The sequence below is a fragment of the Cupressus sempervirens genome, chromosome 11 (genome assembly GCF_028749045.1).
Source record: "Cupressus sempervirens isolate cs-2001-9-10 chromosome 11, ASM2874904v1, whole genome shotgun sequence".
Taxonomy (NCBI): Eukaryota; Viridiplantae; Streptophyta; class Pinopsida; order Cupressales; family Cupressaceae; genus Cupressus; species Cupressus sempervirens.
The window spans coordinates 835,102,197-835,125,403 of NC_143128.1; the positions used below are offsets into that span (position 1 = coordinate 835,102,197).

At 37.6% G+C, this 23,207-nt stretch overlaps 1 protein-coding gene across 1 annotated transcript; it reads left to right on the forward strand.

Moving 5' to 3' along the window:
* The first annotated feature begins 1,115 nt into the window (after window positions 1-1,115).
* On the forward strand, window positions 1,116-3,527 carry LOC149532152 (purple acid phosphatase 22-like). The gene is made up of 6 exons (XM_089810311.1): window positions 1,116-1,328; window positions 1,413-1,704; window positions 2,126-2,505; window positions 2,626-2,814; window positions 2,913-3,001; window positions 3,103-3,527. Exons 1-6 carry the CDS (start codon window positions 1,221-1,223, stop codon window positions 3,290-3,292), a joined length of 1,248 nt encoding a protein of 415 aa, XP_089666437.1. The 5' UTR covers window positions 1,116-1,220; the 3' UTR covers window positions 3,293-3,527.
* The last annotated feature ends 19,680 nt before the right edge of the window (window positions 3,528-23,207 follow it).

A 23,207-nucleotide genomic window follows, 5' to 3' on the forward strand; every position in this document is an offset into this window, starting at 1 on the left:
TGGAACACCACATAATTAACTACCTGTGGGCAGGGGAGCGCGTCGCATCACCCAACAATCTCCCCCTCGACGCGCATACCAGGTGCTTACGCAGGTCGGGAAGGCACCAGGGAGATTTGAACCCATGACCAGGCCAAAACCAAGCTCTGATACCAATTGTTGGGCCCATTTACCGTTGCACCAGAAGCCATGACTGTTAGTGAACATGGAACACCACATAATTAACCACCTGTGGGTAGGGGAGCGCGTCGCATCACCCAACAAATATTTTCTCAATTGTAACATCATTTCTAATTGGCCATTAGCTTAGAATTTAACATAATAATAAGAAGTTCAATACAAAGCACCCAAAAGAATAGGGGAGAAATAAAATAAGTTTTTATTTCTAATTTCATAAATTCTAAAAGAGAAATAGGATAAGTTTTTATTTCAAATTTTAAAATTTCTAATTTTCAACAGAAAAAGGAGAAAAAACTAAAAGATTTTTTTATATTTCCACAAAAGAGAAACCTACCAAATAAGTCATTTTAGAAGTGGCTTGAATATAAGCATATATTTAGAATATACATACATTCTCAAAGTACTATAGTACACTACTATTCACCTCGTCAAAAAAAAAAGCTTAGATATAAATAGAATAGTCCCTATCTTCTAGTCACTACTCACTTTATCTGGCCGCCAAATTATTACTTAGATAATATAAACACTTGATTACATAATTCTAAAAAATATTAGAATTGCCTTAATAAATATAAATTGCTATTGATTTAACCAACGTATTATATATGAAAACTCCCTAAAATGTATTGAACATTGTTTCCGCTTGGAAATTTACTAAAAGAAAATGACATATTCTAACATTGTCCAGAAACCTAAACTGTCGTATTGTTGGTTTTTACATAGTAGTAGCCCCATATAACAATGCATTTGGAAGGCATAAATGTTTGGCATATTCTAATGTATATACCCCTTGACAAAGAGAAGAATCCTGTTACTTTCAAGGCAATTTGTTAATTTCTAGATTCTTGAATGACGTGTATTCTATCATTGACAGACGCGAACGTTTTTAATATATGATTGAAAGAGACCTGGCCTCACATTTCATTACACATTTGCATTGCAAGTCCATTGCGCTCCCATTTCAACATCAGTGCAGCGCAATGTGCCTAATTGAGACTATATAGCTTCTCAGTTGGATCTACAGAAACGAAGCGGCAAAGATGGGTATGTGTTGGTGTAAACTGTTTTATCTTCTGTTTATAATTGCAGCTGGGTCATTTAATGGCTTCCGTTCCGTCAAAGCTGACACAGATCAAGATCCACATCAGGTAAAAAATTTCATTAAAATTTTCGTTACTAGAGTTGAGAGCTTATGTTTCAAGCATTTTAATGGATTTGTATTGGGGAAACAGGTGCATATTTCTCTGGTAGGAAGTGCTTATATGGGAATTTCATGGATCACAAAGTCTTTTGATGCGCTCCCATTGGTGGAATATGGAACATCCCCTGCAAAATACACTTCCTCTGCAACAGGAAATAACACTTCTTATTCCTATCTGTTATACAAATCGGGTAGTATTCACTATGCTGTGATTGGACCACTCCAAGCAAACACAGTTTATTATTACCGTTGTGGGGGAACAGGGGCTGAATTCAATTTCAAGACTCCACCTTTGCAGTTCCCCATCACCTTCGCAATTGTGGGTACGTATTCCTCTTAATCAGCTTCAGATTTCAAGTTTTAACATTCAATCAAATACACTCAGACTGTGTTTATTTAAATTTTAACTTAAGGTTTGCTGTGATCAAAATTGTTATTAGAATGGATTATTTAGGAATGAATGTAGGGTTTTAGATGTACGAGTCTATTTGGTGATTGTTCTATAAATTATTCAGCTGGTTTAATTTTTAACACTCGTCTATATGGGTTTCTAATATTTATTTATTTTGGATGTGGCGATCTGATATCGTGATGGACTTTTTAAGAAGTCAGCCAGGAATTTGAAGCTAAAATGGCGTATCTGTGATTCTATTGTTTGATGACTTACCAATAAACTACCAAGTTATATCCATGCATCCTTCAATTATAACAAGATAGACAATTGGGTACTGTTTGGAATTGCAGGTGATCCAGGACAAACAGATTTTACAAAATCCACATTAGCACACATTAAAGAGATGGAGCATGATGTCTTCCTTCTGCCAGGAGACCTTTCTTATGCAGACACATATCAGCCTCTGTGGGACTCATTCGGCAAGCTGGTAGAGCCTCTTGCGAGTAGCAGGCCATGGATGGTCACCCAAGGGAATCACGAGATCGAATCCATTCCACTCATAATGAGACATGAATTCAGAGCATACAACGCCAGATGGAGAATGCCATTCGAACAGAGTGGCTCGAGTTCGAATCTCTTCTACTCCTTTGAAGTTGCAGGAGTGCATGTCGTAATGCTAGGCTCCTATGCAGACTTCGACCCGGCTTCAGATCAATACAAATGGCTGCAGGTCTGCAAAAAAACACTATTCTCATTCTTAACTGCATACTTAAAAAGGGCTATCAAATAAGATTGCAATACAATCCGTTGACTTAATAACAGGGGCTTATGTTGGTTATGACATAATTAGGCGGATCTTGGAAGGGTGGATAGAGGGAGAACACCATGGCTGATAGCAGTGTTGCATGCACCGTGGTACAACACTAACACTGCTCACCAGGGAGAAGGAGAAGACATGAGAAAATCCATGGAGGAATTGTTGCATTCTGCTAAAGTAGACATGGTGTTTGCAGGGCATGTCCACGCATACGAACGCTTTGTAAGCATTTCAATCAATGATAAACCTTGATTTTCATATGTTCGGAGTTGTGGGTAATCATGGTGATGATCATATTCTTAAATATAATTTATTTGCAGAATCGAGTGTATAACAACAAAGTCGATTCATGTGGAGCTGTTCACATTACAATTGGAGATGGGGGTAACCGTGAAGGGCTTGCTTCGAAGTAGGTCCTCCTCCTGCATTCTAATCTAGTTATAGTTTACAAGTTGTATAATCATCCCTATTAAAAGGGTTTGTCTGTTTTTTGTTTTGGGGTTTCAACAGGTTTGAGGAAGACGGCCAATCTGGGCTATCTTTGTTCAGGGAGGCAGAATATGGGCATGGCGAATTGGTGGTGAAGAATGCAACACACGCGTATTGGACGTGGCACAGAAATAACGATGTTGAATCGGTTGCGGCAGATGAGATATGGATCCAGAGCCTGGCCAGGTCAACAAGCTGTACTGCATCCTGAATTCTAATTATTCTTATTCTTTATCAACCCCCTAACTTGGGATACATTGTAATATGGGAAGAGGGATTAAACATTTTGTGTGCATTTCCAGCAGGGGATATTGTTTTGTTGGATAAGAATTATCTGTTTTTATCATGTCATGCGGTACAAATACCTCTCTGTCACGATTGCAATCAGTCTAAATATGACTATGTTTGAGGAAGACCTAATTGGCTTCCACCAACTTCGTTGAAAAGCGTGTCGCATAAGCGTACAGAGTATGAATTGCGTGGCATTTTATAATTTGGTAAGTGTCGTTTTTTTAATAGTTCCCTCTACCTAATCAAAATTATAGAGTCCTAACAATATTATTATAACTTTTGGAGAGAGCTTTCCAGTGGTAACCCATATCTCAATCTTCAGATCTCTGCGATGAAAGGAGAGCCCTTAAATCTCTCATGGAATTAAATATCGCTTTGTTAAATTTGTTTCTACGGTTAAAACAACTTCAATTGCCAGCGATATTGTGTAGAATTTGTTTCTATGGTTAAAACAAGTTCAATTGATAACGATCTTGTTAATTGTCAACGTTGATTTCTCTATATTTGATACATTCTGAGATTCCGCGTTTGATATAATAATAAATTACATTGCCTTGTTAAACACGACTGAATTAATTTGAAAGCATGGAGATCGAGGAATCGGATTTGAGCAGGTGGACGTCTAGAAACACAAATATGAGTTGGCATTCAAAACATTGTCGTGTTGATGGCTTCTCAGCACAATATTTGGTGGTCTCTTTTGTTCGTTGCACTGCCCAAAATTCAAGGTGCTAGTACGTGGCATTAAGACTTCTAAAAATCTGTTTTCAAGAGTTACTATGAGTTTCAAATCATGGGAAGATATACACGTCTAATATCATCTAACTTGATCTTTCTAAAGATCTCAAGGATTCGGTGGAAATCCAGATTGGTGCTCAAACCTTCGCACATAAGGTGCTTTACTTGAACCTACCTAACACCTGTTATAGGTGCCAGTCTGCGGAACACAAGATCAGGGATTGCCCTTTGGCTACGCCTAGGGTCAAACCCCAGCCTAAAGCGATGCCTGTCAAGCAGGTCGAAGGAAAAAATGAAGAATGGGTTACTGTTGGGCGCAAAGGCAAGCTTGCCTTGAATCCTTTGGCCCCCAAGCCATCCTATGCAGCCGTAACTGCGATTCCTTCTGCTTCCATCGAAGTATCAACACCTGCTAGCGTGGAGATGCCAGCGGCTTTTGTTGCGCCGGTTTCAAACCCTGCTAGCTCGCAGGGGATTAAAGCAACCGCCAGGACCTCATCCTTCGCTGGGGCTCGTTCTCCTCTTGCAGTCTCTTCCATAGTACCGCCAACAACAAGGCGTTCTTGCAGTCCTCTTGGACATGCGAAGATATCAGGGGTCAAACGGCAGGCTGTAAGTCCAGAGGATTTCCTGTCTGACTTTCACCCAGTTTCTACCTTTTTGCAGAATAGTTGCTCCTCTCTCGAGGACGAGGATGATATGGAAGAGTTTTCATGAACTTCCTCTCTTGGAATGTTCGAGGTCTTACAGACCTCCCGAGAAAATTCTATGTCTGGGATACTTGTCATAGACTTGGGAATTTAGATTTTCTTTGCCTGCAAGAAGTTAAGATTTCTGGTTTCATGCTTTCTGTTGCATGCCGCGTCATTTGGCAGGATAGCGTCATGTTTTCTTCTCAGCATGAAGCTGGCCGAGGTGGTGTAGTTACTCTCCTGTCACCTCGCCTTCATTCTGCTATTATTTCGCACGGTTCTGACCCCACACACCGTATTATTTGGCTTTTTCTTTCCATCAACAATCATTCTTTTGGAGTCATTAATGTTTATGCCTCCAATGATGCTGTGGAAAGGGTGCAAATGTGGGTTTGGCTTGCTGACAACCTGCCGCTAGCTACTTGGGTCCTGTGTGGGGACTTCAATATGGTTGAAGTGGCCTTTGACAAAGATGGCATTCTACCTTTCCGTTGGACAGCTAGGGAAAGACAAGCCTGGTTTCACATGCGTCATAAATTGGGCCTCTTTGATCCCAATACTAGCCGCCATCATGATAATGGGGCTTGGCACACTTGGTCCAATTTTCGAGCTGGTCTTGATCGCATATTGAAACGTCTTGATCGTGCTATGATCTCGGCGCAATCTTTTTTTTATTTTTCTGAAGATCGTGATCTACCTGTCATTCCCTTGACAGATGTGATGTTGTCAGACCACTATCCCATTTATTTTGGCATTTCTTGGCAAACAGCTGTCCCCAAAGTGGTTAAGTCTCAATTCTTCCTCAACACATATGTGCTATTGCATGTTTCCACTATCTCCCACATACAACGTGTCTGAAATTTGGAACCACGTCCACATTCCCATCGAGGTTGGATTCAATGGTGGAATGATGCCATTACCAGAACGGCTCATTTTTTGCGCATCTACGGGCGTCAGCTGGCAATTTTTAGAAAACGATCTTATGAAGCCAACACCCTTTCCCTCAAAAGCCTCTAAAGTGCTCACCTTCAACCCTTTTGATGTGGATCTGCAACTTCAGCTTGCCAAGCTTCGCCATGAAAAGCAAATTGTTGATAACTATGATGCCCGAGGAGCTCAAATCAAAACCCGTCTCCACTGGTAGGAGGTTGGCGACAAAGCCTCGAAGGAGTTCTTCCAAGCTCTACGAGCCTATCATACCAATATTGGGATTAAAAAGATAAAACAGGGAACTGAGGTTCTTTCCAATTTGACAGACATCCTGCAAGCTTCACTATGAGAACGTTTTTGCTTCGCAGGGCCATTCGGTTGCTCAGGAGGAGGCTCTCAGAAAGTGTATTTCTGTTACTCCAAACCACCTCGCGGTTGAGCAACGCGCTTTCTGTGAGCAGCTTCTTTTCCTCCGAGACCTTAAAGAGGCAACTTACTCCATGGCGGATGACAAATCCCCTGGGTGTGATGGATTTCCCTGTGAATTTTACAAATATCTTTGGGAGCAAATTGGTCCTTATCTGCACAAAGTCTATCTTGAAGCATACCATTTTAAAAGCTTAGGAGCGATCATAAATAAAGGCAATATTAAATTCATACCTAAAGCTGGTGATCCTGAGGACATCTGCAATTGGAGGCCCATCACCCTCCTCAATGTGTCTTATAAGATCATTGCTAAGGCGCTCTCTCTCAAAATCTGCCATATGCTTTCTCTAATTGTGCGGCCTGAACAAAATGGCTTCATCAAATCCAGGTATATTCTTGACAACATCCTTGTTGTCTGGGAAGGTATGGAATGGGCCTGTAAGTCCAAGCAGCAGGCTATCTTTTTAAAGATAGATTTTGCTAAAGCCTATGATCGCATTGAATGGCCTTTCATTTTGGCTATGCTTCAGGCTTTGGGTTTTGGCCCCAATTTCCTTCAGTCTGTGGAGATGCTCTTTGGTGACGCTAATGCTTGCATCACCATCAATAATTTGCAATTTGAAGCTTTTGGACTTTTTCGTTCCATCAGACAAGGTTGTTCGTTAGCTCCTGCGCTTTATGTCCTTGCTGCCGAAGGCTTTGGTTATTTACTTGCTCATTCTGTGTCTTCTGGGCTAGTCCGTGGCATTTCCTTGCTTGATTCTTCCTCCCAGTTAGTCAATGGTCATTTTGTTGATGATTCTTTTCTCACTCTTCTTGAAGCTGAAGAAAACATCAAAAATGCATTAGATTGTCTTGACACTTTTGTCAAGCCTCTGGCTCTGCCATTCAATGGCATAAAACGCTCTATTATCGATAGTCTTTTTTGCCAGCTCCACCTTGGCTCAGCCAATTCCAATGGAAATAAGTTACTCATGGAGAAATTTTCCGCTTTCTTGGCATTCCCTTTGCTTTCTAGGCTTCCCCTGTGGAACTTTGGAATGTTGTGCTTACAAAGATTACCAAAAAGCTTGATTATTGGATCACTAAGCCGCTTTCTCTTGCTGGTAAATTCTAGATTTGTTCTAAGATTTTGGCTGCCACCCATGTGTTTTATTCTTCTTGTTGGGCTACCTCCAAAGCTTCATACTTCAAATTAGAACATTTGCTCAGAGATTTTCTTTGGGCCTCTGGTTCTAACCATCATGGTTTTCACAGAGTTGCTTGGGATTTCTGTTGTCTCCCGAGGGAATCTGGGGGTCTCGGCCTGCTTTCCACTCGGAAGCAAGGCCTTGCCCTCTGTGCTAAATGGATTATCAGAGCTATTTCTGGAGATGAAGCCTGGAAAATTCTTGTCAGACATTGCATTTCTTCAAGCTTCCTGGCTAACAGACTGGCCTGGAAGGGAATTGTTTTTCAGACCCTTCTCACTGTGCGAGAACCAGTGGTCATACAAGGCTCCTTCATTATAAAGAGCATCTGGAAAGCCTGGGAAGCTGTTAAACCTTGGCTTCGTTGGGCTGGTAATGAGTTTTGCAATGGACTGTCCTTAAATCAGCAGAACATTTGGTGGTCTCCCCTGTTTGCCTTCCAGGGTATTCCTCTTGCCAAGACTCAAGGTGCCAATGCTCTGTGTTTCTATAAACGTGGCATTTGCACTACTAAGGATATTTTTTCAAGAGTCACCATGAATTTTAGGTCTTGGGAGGATATGCAAGTTCAATACCACTTTTTTCGTGTCGATCGTCAGACTTATGAGCTTCTGTTGTCTTCCATCCCTGTGCACTTACTTCATAAAGTGGGGATTCAGTCTGTTCGACCTTTGTGGTATGATTGGAAGTGGTTTCCTGCCACTCCATTTACCAATTATAAGCCCAATATGGGATATAGATGGCTTTCGCCCCACCTTCCGATGGTAGACACGCTTAATCAATGGTGGCATTTGCATTCTTCGCTTTCTCAATTGAGAAAATGGTTCAACACCATTTGGAGTGCCATTACAGAACCTAAGATTGCTCACTTTGCTTGGTGCCTTGCTTTCCAAGGTCTTCCCCTAGGGCCTCGGCTCAAGCACATTGGGGTTTCTGACCCCAGATGCCCCTTCTGTGGCCAACCTGAGTCCTTTTTGCATATTTTTTAGTTTTGTAAACATGCTTAGAATTATCGGCACTAAATTCATGATTTTTTCAAGCCTTTCAGGGCCGAACCTTTTTCATGGCACATGATCCTTCTGGGTGATTCCCCTAGATTTCCTCGAAAGTTTTCCCAGATTTGGCATACCTTCAAGATGGAAATTTTGTTTTCTCTATGGAAAGATAGGAATGCAGTTTTATTCACTCACAGTTTTTTGGATGTTAACATTGCAATGTACACTAAGGCATGCATTTGTAACAATGTCATTATGTAGATACAGGTGCAAGCTAATAAAGTTGCACTGGAGGTTGCCCACTTACAAGAATTGTTAAACCACTGGGGCAATGCTCCTTGTACCATTACCAGAGTGCCTCCAGATGCCTCAGCTGATTCTTCCTCATCCCGCGATCGCCGTTCCAGACGCCAGTCCTCTGGCCACCATTCACACATGCTGCGCTCCCAGGGTCCTCGCCATCGCTCACCCAGTGGTGGTCATGGCGGTTGGAGGCGCCGCTCCGCTTCCCCACCACATGGTGGTTCTGGCTGGTCCCCAGCCCCCCTAGGTGGGCTTTTGGCTTGTCTCCGGCTCCTCCCCTTGGACGGGCGCACTCTGGCAAGTTTCCTCAGCTGGCCTTGGCAATTTCTCCTCCACGACCAGACAAGAAGGATGCAGAGACTGCAACTACCCCAGATCCTACGGATGCTGCTGACGGCTGGACTATTCCTAGTCCGCCTCACAATCCCATTGATGCATGGGGATTTCTTGATAAAGATGATCCTCCTCCCTCTGCTGGTACTGCCTTGGCAACATGAGGTTGTTTTTAATATTTTTTTTTGATGAATAGTTTATAGTTGCTGGCTGCGGCCATGTTGTTTGCTCCGGCTTCGGCCAACTGAACTCATTCGTGGGGTGATCCTGTATCCCCCGACCCTTTTTTGTGAATTATAATCTTAGTAAATTTTATTAATTGAAAAGGACTATTCATCAAAAAATAATATCATCTAACTAGTCTAGATCGACAGACTTTTGATCTATTGGTCTCTGCTTTGCCTTCTCATATGCTTCACCAGCTGGGTATCCAGCCAACTAAGTATCACAACCCATTTCTCCTACCTCTGAATAAAATGGGTATTGTTGTGCGACGAATCTTATTTCAGCCTAATTATTTCGCAATAATAATAATAATGTTCAGCAGTTACAAAAGGGAGCTGGAATGCAAAGAAAGGAGGTCCATTACACATTTGGAGAGAATTTTTATTTAAAATCTATTATGAATCTTAGAGATGGGAAGCAGCGGCTGCTGATTTGGGAAGGAGATTGAGGAAGCAAGCTCAAGGAGGTGAAACAACAACGATTTAATTAGGGCCAATCTTTACATATGGTATCAAAGCTCTTGGTTCTATATTCGGGCCTTGAGTTCACTATGCTTTGTCATAACCCTATGACACCGAACTATAAGTCAACCAAGCTTAGTTGATTACTGTCTCTCTGAGTTATGATTACTTTTGACATGAAAGGATATGATGCTCCTTATATATGTCATGCATCTTGTTTGACCTTTCTTTCTTTTAAATATGGAAATATTTTGGAAATAATTGATAAAATGAGTACCTCGGACTGGTATGATTTCATTTTGACTAAATCTTTTTGATTGCATAATATGCATATTATTTGTATTACATTAAATAAACTAATACTTGCTTCTATGCATGTGTGAAGAAAGAAAGATGTGAAATTCTATTATTTGTTGAGATAGTCAATTGATGGTTGACTTTGCACTAGGTTATGAGTGCCCACAACTTCAAGACTTGGCTTGTGATATCAATGAAAAAATGTCTTTTATTGTGTAAGTGACACATATTTCACTTTGGATGCTAGATTCATGAGGTTCTTTAAGTAACCTAGTATGATATGTAGGGAGAACATGCAATTTGTTTGCAAAAGTATTGCATGTGGCATTTTGCATTTATAAATTGTGGAGATTGCAAAGAGAAAATATGTGATTACCAAGATGCATTATATGTGATGCATGTTGAAGTTTGGTTATGTTCTTAGTGCTCCTTAAAAACAAGGTGTCACGATAAATCTACTCCCTCTTGGTGAATAGTGAGATTCACTCTTCTTTATGTGAATAGGTTTTCATTTGATTATGTTTAGTTTTCATGAACTTCGATGTGATGAGGGGCTAGCTTGAAACAATTTCCTTGTGATCACTTGGCCACTGGTTTCTTATGTGACATATCTACTGAGAATCTTGTTCACTTTTATTTTATTGGTTTTGTGCCTCCTTTTTGGACTTTGAATTGAAAATTGGGAATCTTGATTTCAAGATTTCTTTGATCTGGGCTCGCTAGGGTGTATGTTTTTTATTATGCTATTCATGTGGTTTGAAGTGATGTCATTTATCATGTTCATTATGGAACATTGATAGGATGTAAAAGGGAGTAGATTGTTTGGAACATGTCATTCTTCCTCTTGCAATAATTTTTTTTCATTTTATGTATGAGATTTGGAAAGGTTACCTTCCAATGTGGGTGTGGCTATTCAAGAAGGATAGAAATGGATATAGTATTTTTTTTTTCTTTCTATCTACCAGTTCTGATTAGAAATGGATATGGTGTGTTTCGTTTGTTTCTATCATTTAAATCTGGATCAAAGTGATTTGGTCAAAGCACTTTATTTTTACTGCATATGTGTAGATATGTTGTTACTTTATTCTCTACCACATTTCATGATTAGGCTGCTACTTGAGATATGTGGAAAGTAATGTGTTTGATGACTACACCAGATACCTCCTAATAGGGCTACATAGACATATGTGGAAAGTAGTATGTTTTAGGGTTGGGAATTCTACATGTTAGATAGGATCCTAAGGAAGAGTAAGGCTTCATGATTGGGAAAGAAAGAACCTCAACCATATCTTATGTCATGATTGAATGGTAAGAAGGTCATACATCATAAATTGTTATTATATGCTGGTTAAGCACACTTACATTAAGGAAACTATTATTTTGCCCCCACCCTGCTAAAAATTTGAATTTTAAATGGAAAACATGTCTAATGGTCAATTGACTATTCAAGTTTGAATTACCACAAGGTCAAATAGATACATAATGCTTTGAGCCTTATATTCCTAAGTCCAACCTTACCCTTCATGATTTTTATGTTATATCTTATGAACATTCCAAGTTGTGACCATGTGATTACTCCTTTGTCACCTAGTCACAAGCTATTAGAACTTAACATTCAGGCAGACTGCGAAAGTGCAAAATGGTTAAAACTTTGGTTAGCACATTTTCAGAGCATTTCATGCTAGTTTTTAGTAACTGCATGTGAGGATGCGAGAGGCACGAGCATCTTCTATTGAATTTTCTCTATTTTTAGATCCTATTCGATCGATGGCTGGCACATGAGCACTTTTTGAAATTGCATGATCTTTATCCATTGCGAGATAATGACAACCTTCCATGTGTACGAGTAGGGCCTCTTGGTTGGAGCCATGTGCAATAGTCAGTGACATCTCCATCGTAGATCTCTAGATAGATCTAAAGCTATCACTTTTTTGCTATAGAAAAATGCAAGATCTTTAGTCACAGTGACATAACGACAACATGCCGCATGCACCAATGGGCCACTTCATTTTATGGCTAATGGATATGTCTTAATGAGATGATATTTGTCTAAGTTTTATTTGTGTTGTACAAAAGTGGGCCAATTTCTTAATTTATCTTTGTCCACCATTGATCTCAGAGTAAATCTACGACTATCATTTTGTTGCTATAGAAAGTTGCTAGATCTTTAGCCATGCTGATATAATGATAGCTCGGCATGTGGAGGTGGTAGGACCAGCCCATGTAAGGAGTTGCCGAAGGTTTTCTTTCATGAATGAGGCTCTAGATGTCAAGTTCTTATTCGCTGCAAATATAAACATAGAGAGAAAGGGTATTTTTTCATGGTCATCTGATCTTCCAAGATCAACGGATGTCACTTTTTCGCTATGGAAAGTTGCACAATGAATATACATAGCAAGATACTGACAATGCAACATGTGTCTCAGTGGACCCCATGCATGAGCTTCCTTCATCGCTTGGTCATAGAGGTTTAGGTCTAACCAAAGGTTTACATGGCGAAGTGGCAAGTGCCTTCATTCATGGTTTCGCAAGATTAAATCACTAACTTGTGGTCATGGTTGTCAAGTTTTGAAACTTATCAATTACACAGTCATGGGGTTAAACATCAAAGCTAAAAGTTAAGTCGCAACTAGGTGATGGTGGTCAATTTGATGTCTTTGCATGGTCACAACAATTAGTAGAAATGATCAACAACTATTCATGACCATGCGAAAGGTATGTTAGCATTTGGGTTCTTAGTGATCGTGAGGTCCCTAACATTCGATGTTAGCCAGCAAAACTATGGTGACGATGTGAAGGACAAAAATCATACAGTCGCAAGGTTGCAACAGTTAAGAAAATGAGAGAAGACAAGCCTCAAAGAAGCAATAATTGTTAGATTTAATGGTGTCACAGTTTTGCAATGGTAAAATAGTTAATGAAAATAAAGGTGGAAAAGTTGTGACTAAGGAAAAGGCACAGGTCAACATAATTTTGAATGTTGGGGTGAGGTGGAAGAAGGTTTTAATGTCATTTGGCCATGTGGTAGGATTGACGATTGATTTTGTTTTACTTGCTGACATATATGATTCGGTAGTGTTTAAAACACATAACTAGCAGCTCTTTAATGACCAGATTGATCTTTTGATCATCTACAACTACTATTTTGCATTCCCCATGCATACTGAATGATTTTTCTATCTTCTTACTGCTTTGGGTTATCCATCTCCCCAACCTTTTAGTTATGGCCATCATTTATGTCCCTTTAAAAGTTGAATATGCATATAGGGATTAGATTTCTGCATATGGACACGCGCTTGATCAAATCCTTCTATATTTGCATTGATGTCTTTCTTCCAACTTGGTGGTAGTGGTTGATTTTTCTTGGCTTCCAGTAGAGGTTTCTTAGTTATGCTTGAACTATAAAAGCAAGTTTTGTAACCCTTCCAAGGGGATCTTTTCTCTAATTCTATAGCATTGTATTCTATTCTCTACTACTATAATTTTCTTTATCTCTAAGTTAATATAATTCTTAGTTGTATAGATATTTCTTCCATTAATATACTTTGCAATACCTTCTTGCCTTGTGTTAATGTATTGTTTTATTCTTCAACTATATGATTGTATCTATTTGGCCTTTAAGTGATATAGAGTGAAGTCTCTTCCTTATAGCATTCTTTTGGTTTCTGATCTGCGTGTAGTTGTTGAGTTAAGCAAGGATTGAATTTGTATATTTTGAAGTTATATTGATGAACTATGCATTCTTAGCTAGAGATAAGGTTGAACATGCTATTTGGCGTATCACCTCCTCTTAGATTAGAATGGGTATTTTTCTTTCATGCATTCATGAACTCCCTTTTCCTCTCAAGAGCTAGTTAGGTGCATCCGAATAGTAAGGAAGTCAGCCTTCTCTGGAGACTCAATCTCATAGTTCAAGTCCCACAACTTGGAGATTGTTTCCATGTTTCAGAAGGTTTCCTTTATGTCAAAACTTTAGGAAAGGGAGCAAGCTTTTGTGACAATAGTTCTTGGCATGCCTAGTGGGAGCAACATTCAAAGCTTCAAATCAGTTTCTAGAACCTCTACCATTCATACCATAGTTTTTGGCATGCCTGGTGGGACCTTCATATTGAAGCATTCTAAGTTCACTAGTGTCAAAGAAGAGAACTTCAAATATATGCTGAGAAGATAGTTTTTCTCTTACTATTCCAGGCCTTCAAGAGGCTCATTTTACAAATACTTGGTGACTCTATTCTACAATACATCCTAGTTTTCAAACCAAGTTGTTGTGATTCATGCCCAAGGCTCACACAAGGGCATCTTCTAGAGGTAACTTTCAATATACTAAGCTCTCATTCTCAAACCTTAGAATGAAAAAGAATAGGCTCTCTCTATCACTAGTGAGGAGTATAGAAGAAATACATACACCTACAAGATCCATCTTTACCCCTCCTGCTAATAGATCACAGCCTAGAATACCATCTTCTCACTTAAATAGACCACTTGTTTATATGGCTAGAACCCATGCTTTTTCCACCTTCAATGGTGGAATTCCCCTTCTTCTACTCAAAGACATGATATTCCAGTATCATCTCTTAAAAGTACACCTAAATTTACTGGTTAAACTTCCATTTCACCCTTTGAACATATCCAAGAAGTTTCAAATGTCTACAATATAGATGGTATTGCAAAAGATGTTGTTGTTAGGTTTCTAGCTTCATCTCTAAAAGGGAAGGCCTTATAGTGGTATAGAGGTTCGGCTCCTAACTCTATTAATGATTGGGATGGGTTAGGAGCTAGACTTTGTAAGAATTTTGAAGATAAGAGTGATCACTAGTCACTCTTGGAGCTGTTGACAATAATTAAGAGATCCCCCCATGAGGACATGACTAATTTTAATTATAGATTTCAGAAAACATGGGATAGAATACCCACTACTATAAATCCTTCTCCTGATAATGCTTTCTTGTATTACATCAGAGCTTATAACTGTGATATTGCTACCACTCTACAATCCATGGGAGGGGACACCTTGCCTGATGCTTATGAAATTGATATAAGAGTAGAAAATATCTTGATATAAGGGGGGAAATTAGCTCCAAGACCTCCAATGCCTTTCTTCCTAGATATGCCCAATCACTAGCCCACAATAGTCCCTATCCCTACTACCTCCACAAGCCAACCTCTTGATCTAACCCAAGTAGCCTCCACATCTTCTAGTGAGTTTGGAGAGTTGAAGGACATGATGTAGGCCCTGATATTAAGCAATTAGAAGTTGCAAGATCAGTTTTCTAAAATAGGAAAGAAGTTGCAAGATCAAGAAAAGAACCTGAAGGAAAATTTCTCAATAGTCCAGAAGATAAGAAACAAGGTGGTGACCTTGGAAAGGTAGCAAGCTCAGAATATTAGGCCTCCCTAGCCTTATTTTCAAAACCCTACATATAATAGGTCTATTGGAAATACCTTTGCAACAAATATAAATCCAAATATAGTGAGGACATTAGTTCCTCAAAACAATCTTGCTCAGGACCAGGACTTTTGTCCCTTGTACAATTATTCCTATGGGCATTGCATGTACCAAAAGGAAAAATCACACCTAGCCCTAACCACTCAAGACCAAGCATTAGTATAGCAATATAATGCCCTTCAAGCTACCAATGCTACCCATTTGCAACACCAAGGTAATTATTCTTTTATGAACCATCAACTAGGAGAACGTTTCCATACCAATCAGGATGTCATAGCTCACAACACCAAAAGTAAGAGAAGAGCTATTGAGGATGCTATCCCTCCTCCACCTAATCAAGCTTGAACTTCAGGAGTTCCTCCTCATGTTCTAATAATGAATACATGCATAACCAAGTGTGGCTACCCAACATTAGCAAGACACAAATAGAGGGAAGCCCAATGAATCTTAGCTTGCTCATGTTTAGTCATCCATCCCAATAGTTCCTAAAGCTTCAATAAATATAGTTGGTATTTTTCTTAACATTGTGGATCAAATGAAGAGGACCAATGTTAGTCTCCCTGTGTGGGATTTTGTTGCTACTATGTCATCACAAAGGGTGCTACTACAATAGGAGCTAGAAAACATGAGGATGGAAGATTAGTCAGCTACTCTTAAAGATGCTACAAGCCTAGTGTAACCAAGCAAAGAGGTAGAATCAAGTAAGAAAATAAAACCTCCTCCCTTCTATGTCTCTTTAATCATAGGAGATGACCTAGTCCATAATTGCATGATTGATTCAGGGGCTAGTAGGAATCTTTAAAAACAAGATATAGAAATGTTTTTTAAAAAAATTCTAAATCTTCTTGTTCAAATTCAGAACATACCTTTCCCACATTCTTTTAAAGATTCCTACTATGGGAAAGGTATGTTCTGAATTTGAACAAGAAGATTTTGTTCATCTATGTTAGGAGTTTAATAATATATTTACTTAGACCTATGGTTATTTAAAGGGTTTTGACCCTAGTTTATTTCAACGTACCATAGATTTGAATGATAATGCCAAACCTGTTAGACAAAAATAGAGGCTAGCTAACCTAGAATTTAGCCATTAATGAGAAAGGTGTTATCCAAACTAATAGAGGCCAATATAATTTTTCCTATTAAGCATTCATCTTGGGTAACTAACCTAGGAAGAAGAGTGGGGAGATTAGACTATATGTAGATTTCATAGATTCTAATAAGGCCTCTCTTAAAGATCACCACCCCCTCCTTTCCATGGAGTAGATATTATCCAAAGTTAGTGGTTCAGAAAGATTTTCTTTCTTGGATGGGTTTTCAAGTTACAAACAAGTATTGGTTCAAGAGTCTAATAGATATAAGATATCCTTTACAACTAAGTGGGGCACTTATACCTATAGTAAAATGGCCTTTGGGTTAACTAATGCAAGTACCACCTTCCAAAAGGCAATGGAGATGACTTTTAGTAATTTGATTGAAACATTTGTGTTTGTCTACCTTGATGATATCATAGTATATTCAAAGAGGGTGGTAGACCATTTTGGCCATCTAAAGAAAATATTCACCAAGTATAGAGAATATGGTGTATCCCTAAACCCAAGAAAGTGTGTATTTTCCACTAACCTAGGGAAATTGCTAGGACATATTGTGTCCAAAGATGGTTTGACCATTGATCCAAAGAGAAGAACTATTTCAGTTGTCTTGACATAATTAAATGATACAAATGAAGAACAACCTATAACCTTTTTCAAGGAAGGACTAAAAGATTATGAAGATAAGTACAACTATGTTGAAAAGTAGGCTCTTGTATTCATAAGAGCTTTCAAGAAATCCATGCATCTTTTTTCTCACAACAAAGTCCAACTATTGGTCCCTCATGCAAGTGTGAAGGACTTCGTCCTAAGAAAGGATATCAATGAGAAAAGGGCTAGGTGAATCACAAAAGTCATGGAGTATAATGTAGAGATCAAGATCACCAAGCTTGTGAGAGGAAAAGGGTTGTGTAAACAAATGATTTCATCTCAGGAGATGATTGAGGAGGTTTCACTAGTATTAATAGATGATCAATTGGTAGGAGACAAAAGTCCAAATAATTGGATATGGGACATGATAGCCTTCATTCTAGGAGAAGGATATCCACAAGGGTTAAGAAAGGCCAAAAGAAGACAATTCATATTACAATTTATCCCTTTTGCCCTAGTGGATGGGATTCTTTTCAAAAAAGATCTAAATGGAGCCTTACTAAGATGTATCAACCCTAACTTATAGATAGGTTGGTTAAAGAATTTCATCATGGTCCTAATGGGGGCCACTTCTCAACTAGAAAAACAACTATGAAGGTCATGAGAGTTGGTTATTATTAACCAACTCTGTTCCATGGTTGTTATAAATATGTAAGGAAATGTGAGAAGTGTGCTTTTTTTCAAGCTAATAGAGATTAGCATCTCTTCCTCTACATCCTATTTAGGTTGATCAACCATTTGCCCAATCGGGATTGGACTTTATTGGTCCAATAAATCCACCTTCTAGCATTGGTCATAAGTGTTAAAAATACAGAATGCTAGGGGGGGGGGGGGGGGGGGGGGGCGCGCAGGGGGTGATCAGTATTCTACAAACTTTTGTCACCAACTGGATATTATGAATTATTGTGCACCATGCATAAGAAAGTAAACAAGTAATGTTGAACAAAAATAATAACCATGCATAAAGAGAACTCCTAAAACCATATTTTATTAACTAGGGAAACCCTGGCCAAGGAAAAAAACTTAGTGGAGATGATACCGAGTAGATAATATATTGACATATATGTTCCTTATTAGAGGATGGACCTTGTTAGGAGTCAATGAGAAAATTCAATATAGAGAGTCCTTGTTAGGAAAATTTGAATCCCTATTAGGATATTCCAACCCTATTAGGAGTTGTAGTATATTAGATGCAAGAAAAGCTTACTACCAAAACATGCACTTCCAATTACAAGAAGAGCTCACAACCCAAAAAAGTAATTAGTCCTTAGGTATATAGGTGTTGTAACTTCTTTCTTGAGTGATCTCTAACCTCAGCTTGATCTTGGATCACAAAATTAGGTTCTCAAAAACTCGCTTCACAAGATACAAAAGTTTGCATTTGTAATTCGCATTACAAAATTCATTCACAACTTCTCCAAGTAAACTTGCAAGATGCCTTTGCATGAACACCATCCCTTTTCACAAATTTTTGTTGGGTTAGCGAAGACCAAAATACACTTTTCCAACTTAGAGAAAACATCTAGGATGTTAGCTTTAATTGGTCAAGTAATTATTTTGTAAAAAAAATAGTTCCTTTACCTTTAATTTTGTTGTTTTGTTTCATTGGTAAGATGTGAATATCTATTTTCCATATTGTCTATATTGATGTCTGAGGTTATACACATCATCATCAACATGTATATTGTCTCCATCTAACTTCACTAGTGATAATATGACGTCAAAAAAAATTTACGTATAAAAAAATGTACTGTTGTAAATCAATTTCATACTCAGACAATTGTCTGGGTACCAAAAGCTAAGTATCTTTATTTTTGAGGTTTTCTACAAGAATGTACATGTCACATGTTTCAATAAATGACAACAATTACATATCTTCATTAGATAGTTGTCAACAATCTCCCCCTTTGGCATTGATGGCAACAAAATAGGGAAAATTGGCTAAGTATCAAAAACTTGTTCAAAACATTACAATATCAATACATTAATCATCTTTTACAACTGATCTATCTTACACATGCTCCCCCTTTCAATATGATTTCATACCTTACCTTACTTGAGTTTTTCTAATGCATCTTCTCCCCCTTTGACATCAATGAAAAAGGTCAAAATGTCAAATTTTTTTTGTCAAAATTGTTCATTTGTTATCAAAAACTTTGTTCATTTTCCTTAGGCTGATAAAATATTCATGCAATCATCAAAACTTGCTTTGAGACTATTTATACCTTTTACCCATGTGCCCTTGGCTATTTTAGTAGAAGTAAGAATTGCACATAGGGCATATAATGTAATCTTAACTACATTGAGATCAGAGTATAATAAATTTGAATAGGTGTCCTTGGCTTTGACACATTCCTCCAATTGTCTCTCAATGGTTGATATCTTCAAAGCAATAGACTCTCTGAATTCTGACAATCTCTTCAAAATTTATTCTTTCTCAAGTTCCAGTTTCTTGATATCACTATGAACACTGGCCACTTATCCTTCAAAGCCATCAACTTTGTTGGAAGGTTGTTGTATTTGGCTTGTTAGAGCTTCTAGTTCACTTAGATTTCCTTCAATATTGCTATAAAAATCCTTGGTCAACTTATGATATAAAGTACACTTAATGTACAATACCTTTCCATATTATTGATATCTCCAAAGTTCCTTGATACAAGTATCAAGACTTAGCAAATCTTTCTTGATATTCTGACAAATGGTGCTAAATAGATTAGCATGATTAAAAATATGGACCTTGGACTCTACAACATTCAACAAATTTGTAAATTCCTCGTCAAAATACTTTAACACTACTTGTTCCCCATGTCTGAGATCTGCCTCTATATGCTTGACTGCCAGAGTACTATGCAATCTACCAATTGCCTCCATTAATGTTCTTTGTAAGCTTTTTACTTTTCTATTCTTCTCAATCAGTTTTGTCAAAGATGGGATCAAGTCAATTTTATCATCATCATCACTTGTTAGGCTAGCAAGAAAAAATGGATTAGATGAACTAGATGGTTTAGTTTCATCTTCCTTTTTCTTCTTCTCTAGTACCTCCTTAGCTCTTCTCTCTTCTTTCTCTTTCTCTCGTTTTCTTTCTTTCCTTCTCTTTATTTTCTTCCTCCTCTATTATTTTCTTCTTTTCTTCCTCTACTCTCCTTTCCATTTCTTCTTCAAGAAATTTCTTCTTGGCTTCTTTGATCTTTCTCTTTTCTTCCTCTAATTCCCTTTCTTCTTCTTCAATTTATTTCAACTGATATTTAATGATCTTGGCCTGAGATTTAGGCTGATTGAAACTTTCAAAAGGGTTAGTGCCATCAATGTTGATAGTAACATTGGTTTGGTCAATCTACATAGTATCACCATTTTGTGACACTTCTAAAGTTTTAGGTGTTGGTGTAGGTGTTGCCTTTGACTCTATCATCATCTAACTAATAGCTATAATTGTTTCACTCTTTCTTGTATTCTTCTCACCCACAATAAATAGAAATGGTCTCATCTTGTTCCTCAAGTAGGGTGCCAACTTGTTCAACAATTTCTTGACTTCTTTCTTATCATCTATTTTGCATATAGTCCTTAACATACACTTCCAAAGTTCCATATCCTCTTCCCAACATGGTGCTTTCTTCTCTATAAGTTTTTCATAGACTTTCTGATTTACTACACCTTCAGTATCCTCAAGTTTCAAATTGTTAGAAATCATATATCTCACAATAGAGATATCATTCTAATCTTTCTCAATATCATTATATAAATCATAGAATTTCCCTTCATTTGCAATGGCTGAGTTTCTCAATCTTCGGCTTCGAAGGTTGCCTTGCTTTTCTTGCTGTCTATTTAGAAATAGTAACCTTTTCTGCTTGTTTTACTTCTTGTTCTTCTTCTTCTTCATTGGATTCCACAATTGTCAACAATGACTTCTATCTTTTTCTTGGTCTAGTATCCTAATGCTTGAGTCTTTTAGTCATGGTAGTCATAGCTTCTACTAATCTTTCATATTTTCTCTTTGACTCACATGGTTATTTAGTTGATACTGCAACATATTGAATGCTTTTTTCTGAAGGTGTTTCTATAATTGACACACCATATGGTTTCCCAACTGATAATGTTTTCACATACATTATTCCTTGATTCATTTTCTACCTAACTTTATGTGAATCACTTTTTGTCATACTGGCCTTAGAGCATTCTTCATTATTGTCTCAATCTTTTTGTGAAATGATTTCTCTAAGGATGCTTGATAAGTTGTCTAGGTAATCTCTTCATATGTCCCAAATCCGTACTCAACTTGGTCCTTTACAGAGTTCAACAGTAGATCAATATATCCAATTGCTACATCATCACTTAACTCGTAACCTAAGGAATCAAGGAATGTTTCCCAAGGTACTACTTCTTAAATATGATTTAAATCTATATCAATCATAACACATATATGATTTTTGAATCTTACTAAAATTACAAGTGCAATTCTGAATCTTTGTTTCATCCCATCTTGAAATGTTTTCATGATCAAAATTCTATTGTCCAAGATTTTGTCTATTGGATGTCTTCTACATACATCTCTAATATTTTCCATGGTACATTTCTCACTACTCATAATCTTTGTAATTGATAAGTATAGAAATCTGTTAAGTATGTGAAATAATATATGATTGATCAATGATTGGAATCTAAACACACTATTCTTGGTCCTCTTGATTTTCTCTAAGTTTTCAAGGAGTTGCACTCTTAGAATTTCATTTAGGTTAACTTGTTCTTTCTCAATAAAAATCTTATAAGCTGAATGGATGAATCCTGCTAATAATTCATCAATCTTAGAACTTGCACAAATAGAATAGGCAATGATTTTTCTTAGGAATCTTACATCATCTTCTTTAGTGGTGCTAATCACCATGGCCTTTCCATTATACATTGCCTTAGTGTAGCTCTCAACCTTCTTCTTAACTATTTTATCACCTATAGGTACATTGCCTTGTTTGCTAAGACCAATTACCTCATGAATAAGGTTAGCTGAAATGTCAACTACATTATCTTCCATCCACAATTTTCCATCATGAATTCTACTTAGTATGATTTGAGTCCATTTTTCATTGTCTAATTCTCGATAGAAGTGATATTTGAATAGGTCTAATTCTTTCAAATGTTCAAATTTGAGCTTTATTGACATATCATGGTTAAAGACAATTTCCATATCTTTGTTCATATACTCACTACCAATAGTTTCAAACTTTCTATTAAGATAACTTCCTATGTCCTCCAAATAAACTACATTTTTTGGAGTAATAGATAATGTTGAATTAGCGTTTCCTTCTATGGGTTTCATGAGAACAAACTTCAATTTTAGTGTCTCCTCATTCTCAACACTATGTACTACTAAAATATCCATGATTTTATCAAATATAGACTTTATCAAAGAAATTCTATGGAGAAACGATAAAATACCTCTTTCTAAAATAGGGTTTAGTTTGAAATTGCCTTGTCAAGTCACTTCTGAGTGCTCTATGCTTTTGGTGTGATCACAATGAAGTGGTAATCAAGTCTTTAATCTATTTTATTCATTCAATTTGAACTTGCATTAATTGCGTACTTTGCAAACATGAAAAAGTTGTCAATTACATTTTGAAATCAAATATCTACTTGAGATCTTTGTTTGATCTTCAAACACTACTTGAGGTTTACCATAGCTTCCGTGCATCATGAAAATGCTCCAAGGAACTTCACTCCATGAAATTCTTTCTAAAAACATAGTTTTCATCTTCTACTATAGAATTAACTTTCTCTATTATAAAAATAACTCTTAATTCCTTCGTAACAACTTTTGATAAACTCCAAATTGCATACGAGCTTAGCTATAGTCTAAGCTTACCTTGATACGCCTTTTCCCAACTTTGCTACCTATAGTCCAATCTCTAAATGAAATTTCAAATTCTGGTGTTGTGAACAAGCTTAATTAAACTTGGTTGAATCAAACTTGATTGCTAACTTCAATTTTCCTATCTTTGCATCACCTAACTTTTCTTCAGAAATATTCAATCCCTTCACAAATGCCTCATTAAGTTCTTCTCAAAGTTC

Coding starts and splice junctions, on each gene's coding strand:
- LOC149532152 (XM_089810311.1), top strand. CDS start 1,221: ATGGGTATGTGTTGGTGTAAACTGTTTTATCTTCTGTTTATAATTGCA. Junction 1,329..1,412: donor CAGATCAAGATCCACATCAG/GTAAAAAATTTC, acceptor TTGGGGAAACAG/GTGCATATTTCTCTGGTAGG. Junction 3,002..3,102: donor CGTGAAGGGCTTGCTTCGAA/GTAGGTCCTCCT, acceptor GGGTTTCAACAG/GTTTGAGGAAGACGGCCAAT.